This window comes from Liolophura sinensis, chromosome 2 (genome assembly GCF_032854445.1).
Source record: "Liolophura sinensis isolate JHLJ2023 chromosome 2, CUHK_Ljap_v2, whole genome shotgun sequence".
Classification (NCBI taxonomy): Eukaryota; Metazoa; Mollusca; class Polyplacophora; order Chitonida; family Chitonidae; genus Liolophura; species Liolophura sinensis.
This window is the reverse complement of record NC_088296.1, coordinates 17,663,016-17,672,491: the sequence shown is the minus strand read 5'-3', so window position 1 is coordinate 17,672,491 and position 9,476 is coordinate 17,663,016. Positions and strand designations below refer to the sequence as shown.

Here is a 9,476-nt window from a genome sequence, read left to right as displayed (position 1 = left end):
TAGTTTATGCCAAACAGTCATGAAAACATCTGATGAATTGTTTGTGTGTACAGCGTTCAGATCTGAAAGAATTCAAGTCACATTTGTCTTAATTTTTTTTTGTCGGGTTTTCTTTTGTGAACTGTATATTACAATTTGCATTGAAATCCAAAAGAGTTTGGTACAATGCTCATATATAATGCATATGTGCATCTTTCTTAACATATTCTGCACATGTTGTGTTTAACTTAAAACACAACATGTGCAGAATATGTTGAATGTGCAGAATGTTTAAACTTTTCCAAGTTGTTATTATTTTTATTACAGAACTAGTTTTTATTGTATTAAAGCAAGTTTCCAGTGTCCAGTTTGGTAACCATAGAAACCTGGTTCACATTGGAAAATTGTTTTTGAGATGTGTTTTGAAGGCAAATACAATGTAGTGCTTAGCACAGTTAAAATGTACTATTCCTGAGAAAAGTAATTTCTAGAAATTGAAAAAAAAAAATTCATGGTTATCAGTATTATGTATCTATCTGCAGTGTGCTAGATTCCAAATTTCCAACATGTCTTGATTCTCCAAATGTGAAATACATCAATTTTTCTGTAGGTCTTGGTTTTCTAAATATGAAATTTATTAATTTTTCTGTAGGTCTCGATTCTCCATATATGAAATATATCAAGTTTTTTTTAATGGATTTGGATTTTCCAAATAGGCAATACAACATGTTTCCTCCGTGTCGGATGTCTTTTTTTTATATACCATACAGAACTATTCTGTTAACTGTAACTAGTCTGTTAAATGTAACTACTCTGTTAAATGTAACTAGTCTGTTAACGGTAACTACTCTGTAAAATGTAACAAGTCTGTTTATATGAAATGCAACAATTCTTGTACATGTTGAAGTTCTCCTAACATCAAATGCAGCTTGTATCCTGCGTGCTGTAATACGCCAACCACAAGGACAACAGTACTCCTACATGTGCGGAAGTTGTTCATACCTCGTAAAAGTTTCAGCGATCAGTCCTTCCTGCATGTCAGAAAAGTGTCAGATGTAGACATCTCGATGCCACTATAAAATAAGAGTTGAAGAGATGTTGGGAAATCCATGTATTTATTTATTTACTTGATTGATGTTTTACGCCGTACTCAAGAATATTTCACCTATGCGACAGCAGCCAGCATTGTGGTGGGAGGAAACCGGGCAGAGCCCGGGGGAAAACCACGACCATCCACAGGTTGCTGGGTAATCCATGCAAATAGCAGATCTGGACTAACATTTCTCAATTATCATACCGGTAGTAAATATGTTTTCTTTAGATATGATCTCTTAGCAAACAGCTGGTTTGTTTACGATCGTGTGATGCGAAGTGTCTCGTGGTCAGTAAATTATGTGTTTGGTTACATGGCATTGACCTGTGAATATATGTATATCAATATATATGGTACATATGGTATATATATATATATATATATATATATATATATATATATATATATATATATATATATATATGGTATTATACACGATAGATGCTAGATGGTAGGCCAAAATACCTATCTGTTGTACGCCATAGATGTACATGTATGGTAGGCCCAAGTGTCCATCTGTCATACGTCACAGATGTACATGTATGGTAGGCCCAAGTGTCCGTCTGTGGTACGCCATAGATGTACATGTATGGTAGGCCCAAGTGTCCGTCTGTCGTACGCCATAGATGTACATGTATGGTAGGCCCAAGTGTCCGTCTGTCGTACGCCATAGATGTACATGTATGGCAGGCCCAAGTGTCCATCTGTCGTACGCCACAGATGTGCATGTATGGCAGGCCCAAGTGTCCGTGTGTCACACGCCACAGATGTGCATGTATGGTAGGCCCAAGTGTCTGTCTGTCATACGCCACAGATGTACATGTATGGTAGGCCCAAGTGTCTGCCTGTCGTACGCCATAGATGTACATGTATGGTAGGCTTAAGTGTTCATCTGCTGTACGCCATAAATGTACATGTATGGCAGGCCCAAGTGTCCGTCTATCATACGCCATAGATGTACATGTATGGTAGGCCCAAGTGTCCGTCTGTCATACGCCATAGATGTACATGTATGGCAGGCCCAAGTGTCCGTCTATCTTACGTCATAGATGTACATGTATGGTAGGCCCAGGTGTCCGTCTGTCATACGCCATAGATGTACATGTATGGTGGGCCCAAGTGTCCGTCTGTCATACGCCATAGATGTACATGTATGGTAGGCCCAAGTGTCCGTCTGTCATACGCCATAGATGTACATGTATGGTAGGCCCAAGTGTCCGTCTGTCATACGCCATAGATGTACATGTATGGCAGGCCCAAGTGTCCGTCTATCTTACGTCATAGATGTACATGTATGGTAGGCCCAAGTGTCCGTCTATCATACGCCATAGATGTACATGTATGGTAGGCCCAAGTGTCCGTCTGTCATACGCCATAGATGTACATGTATGGCAGGCCCAAGTGTCCGTCTATCTTACGTCATAGATGTACATGTATGGTAGGCCCAGGTGTCCGTCTGTCATACGCCATAGATGTACATGTATGGCAGGCCCAAGTGTCCGTCTGTCATACGCCATAGATGTACATGTATGGTAGGCCCAAGTGTCCGTCTGTCATACGCCATAGATGTACATGTATGGCAGGCCCAAGTGTCTGTCTATCTTGCGCCATAGATGTACATGTATGGTAGGCCCAAGTGTCCGTCTGTCATACGCCATAGATATACATGTATGGTAGGTCGGTCTGTTACAGCCTCCATATACTCCATACAGCCTACTTGGCATAGGCCTGTGTAATATAAATACTCGGTTTGCTTTTCTTTTAACATATCAAGGACAGATCTGTACACGTTTATTTTTTATAGAGGGGATAAATAATAAATCAGACGGATATAATGGTCTGTTCTTTGTTTTTTTATTATGCACACGGAGACGACAAAATGCGATCCAGGTTGGACAGTTGTGGGCAAAGTGTCGTCGCCGAAAGTACATGAGTATGTACAGCCGGAGCGGGCCGTGATCCAGTGGTTAAAATGTGCCTGTCTAACAATCACTGAAACAAACGTGGCACGGGTTCAAAACCAGCACTGGATTCGCCTGTTCTCATTGCTTTGGGGACATTGGTGGCGACAAGCTGTCGACGTCGCTTGTGTGGTGATTTGGATATTGGAACGACGTGACCCTAGAGCCAATTTCACAACATTTTCTGGCACTATAAACGGTAGTTACGAATATTTTGCCTATACTACGGCGGCCAGTATCATAGTGGGAAGAAACCGTGCAGAGCCATGGGGAAACCCACGACCATCGGCAGGTTACTAGCATGGCTTCTCACGTGCGACAGGAGAGGAAACCAGGATGAGTGGGCAATGGAAATCAAACCAAAGTAGACAGGAACTTCAAATCTGATCTATATGTTTAGTAAATGAAACAATACTTTCTTAATTAAGATGAACTTATTTGGATGAAATTAATAATTAGTCAGCTGCAACTGACTATAAAATCTGTTAATCTGAACGGGCGTGCAGGCAACAGAAGCCCAACAAAAGCAGATAGCAACTTCAAATTTGGTCTACAGCTTCTGTTGATGTTGAACTATATTCATATTTAAATTGTTCTTTTTCTGAAATTTCTGGTTTTCATGGCAACTGACCCTAAAATTGTGGTAATTTAAACGGTGTCCAAGTAACAGAAGCTAAACCACATCAGGTTAAGTTTGCAACTCGGAATTCGGTCTCTGTTTAGTTCTGAATGACTTACAGATCCCTATTTAAACTGCGATTAATTGGATGCAATTCCTGGTTTCCATAGGAACTGACTAATGTATTCATTGAAGAGACGTGCGCGGAATTGAAGACAAACCGCTTTATGAAAGAACGTCAAAATTGAAGTGTACGTTCAGCTGAAACCGATTACTCTTAAGGATACTAGAATTCCTCTTGAGCAAAATTTCTCATTTTGCCTTGTGCTGAATTAAAACAAAAAAAAACTAATTTAAGTATTGGGGATAATAAGAGAAAACTGTTTAAGAAATCAGAGAAACTTTTAAACATGCTTCATGATTTCGTAACTTTGTGTTTATATTGATAGTTCTGAGCAAACTCTGCTGAAATTAACCTCTCCAAGATCGCATACTGGTATGTCATTTAAAGGAAAAGAAAACATAAAAATGATGCCATGATCAGTAGAAAGAGCCTTAAATCTTATTTGCAAATATGGTCTTTTATATATTTTTCTTTCAGGAGAAAAAGGGTATGTGAAAATATGGTGGGTATTTGGGACCACAATTTGGTATATACCCCTTGGGCCTCTCACTAATGCGGTGGCTGTTGGTATAGCTCGTGTAAGCTTCCTCTCCGGCCGTATACATAATATATGCTGAAATGTCTGCGAGTAACCTGCGGATGGTTGTGGGTGTCCCTGCAGCTCTTTTTTTAAAAATCTGTGTGTCCAGTGATGATAATACTGTGGGGGGCCTACCGATGGTAACAAGTGTATCACACTCACTTCTTGACCTCGCCGGTTTATTCAGCTAAAGCGTCAATCTCACCGAAGGAAATCGGCCTTGAACTAAAAATATTTACGTTTTTGTATATACATGCACACATTCGTATACACACATAAATGGAAGTGTAACGTAAAATCAAGGGGCCTCCGAGGCTCAGTTGGTTAGCGCGCTATCGCAGCGTAATGATCCAGGAGTCTCTCACCAATGCGGTCGCTGTGAGTTCAAGTCCAGCTCATGCTGGCTTCCTCTCCAGCCGTACGTGGGAAGGTCTGTCAGCAACCTGCGGATAGTTGTGGGTTTCCCCCGGGCTCTGCCCGGTTTCCTCCCACCATAATGCTGGGCGCCGTCGTATAAGAGAAATATTGTTGAGTACGGGATAAAACACCAATAAAATAAATAAATAAATAACGTAAAACAAAAACAAAAACGCCGTATAATAACATATATTAGGTATACAATCCTTGGAAGTATATACATGCCCACGACATACATACTCATACTTAACTACATTTGAACAGCCTACATACCGTTGTCCACTTATAAGTGCGTATACGACGAATTAGGTTATGGTCGAAGGCAAGCATAATAACTAGATTAATGGCGATTTTTACCACGTACTGTTTTGGGGATCACTTCTTTTGGCGTATATCGTGCATATCATCAAATCACAGCTTTATTTATACTTTATTTCAATCATAGCTGCATTTTGGTTTATGATTCATATATATTGTATAAATGAACATATGCAGGAGTTATCATTTTACATACTGATATCAGCATACACCATTTATAGTGATTTCCATCGATGCCACAGCTGAGAATTATTGAGATCGTATGAAATTGTGGGATTTAGAAAAAACGTTGAAAATAAAGAGCAAATGAAAGAAATGTGTATATGATAGTTGCATCGACATTGATATTATTTGTGCGATCATAGGCAATACTTCCCTTCCATCCTCCTCCCTGACGTGACATTCCAGCGCTGACTGAAAAAATATTTCTACGTATTTTATAACCTGGAATTCTAAAAAAGCGAGAAAGACGGCGCAATGCCTAATTTTTCTTAGCCCACTTCTGCCATCGCTTCGCCTGCTATGTGCTTTTTTCCTTTTTGTAGGTTATGTGGCTTATCTGTCTCCTGGCGAAATACTTGACTCAACAACACGACCCAACATGTCTTACGTTAAAATGTTTCCCTACCGGTCTCGCTAAAATGTCGTGATCCTCTGGCATTTTGGTTCCTATTATGTAAAATTTCGTTTAATGACAGTATTGTAGTTTACTTTTTTTTTTCTTTTTTTTTTTTTTTGCATTTAAAATTACATGATTCGTTCTGGTTTTTGGTTCATTTAACCTAAAATGTGATTCCCTGGCTTTTGGTTCATTTAATGTAAAATGTCGTGATTCTCTCTGGTTTTCGGTTCATTTCCTGTAAAATGTCGTGATTCTCTCTGGTTTTCGGTTCATTTCCTGTAAAATGTTGTGATTCTCTCTGGTTTTCGGTTCATTTTCTGTAAACTGTTGTGATTCTCAAGCTTTTCGTTCACTTAATGTAAAATGTCGTGATTCTCTCTGGTTTTCGGTTCATTTCCTGTAAAATGTCGTGATTCTCTCTGGTTTTCGGTTCATTTCCTGTAAAATGTTGTGATTCTCTCTGGTTTTCGGTTCATTTCCTGTAAAATGTGATTCTCAAGCTTTTCGTTCACTTAATGTAAAATGTCGTGATTCTCTCTGGCTTTCGGTTCATTTACTATAAAATGCCGTGATTTTCTCTGGTTTTTGGTTCATTTCCTGTAAAATGTGATTCTCTCTGGTTTTCGGTTCATTTCCTGTAAAATGTCGTGATTCTCTCTGGTTTTCGGTTCATTTTCTGTAAACTGTTGTGATTCTCAAGCTTTTCGTTCACTTAATGTAAAATGTCGTGATTCTCTCTGGTTTTTGGTTCATTTCCTGTAAAATGCCGTGATTCTCTCTGGTTTTCGGTTCATTTTCTGTAAAATGTCGTGATTCTCTCTGGTTTTCGGTTCATTTTCTGTAAACTGTTGTGATGCTCAGGCTCTCGTTCACTTAATGTAAAACTTCTAGTCATGCGCAAATCTGTTACCAGAAGGCGACGTTTTACAAATCAGAAGTCGTGTTATCGCCTTCCAGCGTTTTGATTTCATTTACACAAAAATGACAGGAACACTCCATTTTACATTAAAATATTGCGGTTGTCTGACCTATAACTTTCATGTTAAGTTTTCACGCAGACCAAAGGAGCAACAAAGCGGTTATCTCGCGGGCCTCCTTATAATTTACATGGTATGCTGAGGTAGGCCTATTCTACAATGTCAACTTTGTTTCAAGCATTCCGTCATTATATGTTTGAGGGATTATCTCATTAGTGTACTCATATAACGTCACGTGACGATTTCATTCAACGTTACAAGTTGTCACTGCAAAACCTGGTCTGTCAAGGTCATTTCGCCGTCTAAGTTTATTAAGTTTTATGAAGGCTGGAATTCTCTTGTAAGTAAATACAATGCCGGAATATTGCACTCATACAATGTCGCCTTGTAGCATTTGGTAGACCCTCTTTGTTATATGAAGATTTCAATTAAGGTCACTAGCAATACCTATTCTGTCAAGGCTGTTGCGTCAACCATCTTCACTCTAATTTTCTTAAGTTTTATTCATAGTAGGCAATTCTCTCTTAAGTAGATACGGACAGAGTGTCCAGGATCTCTGGCATTCAGATTCATAATTGTGTGTAATTAGATGGCCGCGTTGAACCTATGGACACAGACCCCCATTACAACCTCCGTTTTTCGGTAGGGACGATTGTAGTTCTGTGAATTCAGCTTCATAATTGTGTAATTAGATGGCCGCGTTGAACATATGGACACAGACCCCCATTACAACTTTCGTTTTTCGGTAGGGACGATTGTAGTTCTGTAAATTTTAGGGTGTAGAGTCTTTTTTTTACTCCCAGGCGTCCATTTTTGGTGTACTGTCAAAACTTTGAGGAGGTATGAGCTTTATTGATGAAAGTTTGAAATTCTGGGTGAGAGGACACAAGGTGTGAGGTAGTGATGAGGCTGCGAGTGACGTCCCCTTGGCGTTGCTAGGCACGCCTCCCAGCTGCCGGCATGGAAAGGTCCAGATTTTGACGGTCAACCTATGTCAAGATTTTTATGGCTTGTTTCTCCCAAGCTGGGCCGGGTATGCACAAAAAGCTTATTGGCCACGGAATGTTTGGGACTGAGCTTCAGCGCTAGACGTTAACATTGTCGCTTATGGAAAATTAATGGGGGTCTGTGGCTATATGCAGAGTTGCAACATCAGAACAAATGTGATGCTTGTGATTATCGACAATTTGTACACCAGCCTGACACGGGATTTGATTACTGATTTAATCATTTGCCTTGAACATTCCTTGTGTCATCATAGAAAACTGTTGACGGCTTCACTGCATGAATCCGTCCCAATGTCCTACGTGTACTTTATATACTTTCTTAGATCTGTTTTGGTTCATGTTGAACGTTGTTGTTGTTCATGTTGAAAGTTGAAAATTGGCCTTGAGATTATTGACCCGTAACGCCCATTTTGAATGACGGCTGGTATACGAATGTCTGTTTTAACGCCTAGATTCGTTAATGATCTATGTGTCCACGGATAATATGTTCATTAGGCCAGCTGTGTAACAGTCACTTCCTGATTTCGCTGGCTTATCTGCATATATACAGTCATTCCTACAGTTTGTCTTGTTTCAGCAATGGGAGACACGAGGACGAGCTACACAGAAAGTCCAGATGACTGTACAGCGCATTGTTTTCTTCTGTGACGTTGCAGTGCGTGTGCACTTCACATATGTTCTATGAGCGCACGTACACTGATAAATGTGACGTAATAAACAAAAGAAGAAATGAGTGAACCGTCGTAATACAGGCGGTTCGGAGTTTTAGGAATTCACCATTGTGTTTGTAATGAAATATTCCTCATCTTTGGGTTGTATGTGGTCAAACAGCTCAGATTGCGTGTTCAAAAGAATTATGTGTGACTTATTAAGCCACACATGTGTAAATAGTGAGTGACATTGCCATGGGAGTTACCACTAGAAACGAGCTCAGATATGTAGGCGTCCAGCAGAAAAATATATTGCGCACGATTAATCTTCGAATAAATGCAACGCCAAGTGTCACTGGCAGTGTTTTTTATAAGTTTATGTACTGAATGTGACGACAAATGCACACATCAAATCAGATCTAACTGAGCTTTTTGTATACAGTGTAGATGATGTGCTAATGTACAAAGGCTAATTTGGTATTCACATGTAAGCTCTGTTTTTTTTTCTTGTGACGTGATCATGAGCTTATAATAAACCTTTCGTACACCAAACATTTAGCTTGGTTCACGTGCTTACGAAGGATCGGCAAAGTGACGAAAAGCTTGCCTGTTCCAGCTGTCGTGTAGCTTAATTTATCATATACCTATGCGTGTTACCCGCCTGATACAGAGCCCCCATCCTCTGAACATTTTGCCCGCGCGGAACTACTTTCGCACCGAGTGACCTTTCCCTGGGGAAGCCCTGCGGTCCTTGACGGGGATTTCCATGCGGTGCTGACCTGCTTACACAAACATGCGATTTATTCTCCCTAAAAATAAGACCCAGAAAAACTAATAAATTTTTTTCTACACTGTCTACATGCCAACATCATGGGCAAAGAGGTTATAATCAAATATTTTCGTCATTTTTTTGTGTCGTCTGCTTCGTGATTTTTGGCGTCAAATTACATTCCGCCACGCTGGTAGCTCTCGATGTCAAACTGTATGACTGCCCGGTAGAGGCGTACAAAGTCTACAAGGACCACAGGCCACCAAAAATGTGAACAGCCGACAACCTCAATTACAAAAGAAAAGCTTGCTGTAATGTATGGTACAAATGCCAACCAATGGGAGAGCACACCATAAAATC

At 40.0% G+C, this 9,476-nt stretch overlaps 1 protein-coding gene across 1 annotated transcript; it reads right to left on the bottom strand.

The window, feature by feature from the left end:
* Positions 1 to 1,658: 1,658 nt before the first annotated feature.
* LOC135462543 (uncharacterized) lies at positions 1,659 to 3,034 on the bottom strand. The gene is given in 3 exon segments (XM_064739769.1): positions 1,659 to 2,253; positions 2,256 to 2,340; positions 2,632 to 3,034. Coding segments are annotated over 3 exon segments (348 nt in total). The 5' UTR covers positions 2,797 to 3,034; the 3' UTR covers positions 1,659 to 2,155.
* Between the last annotated feature and the right edge of the window lie 6,442 nt (positions 3,035 to 9,476).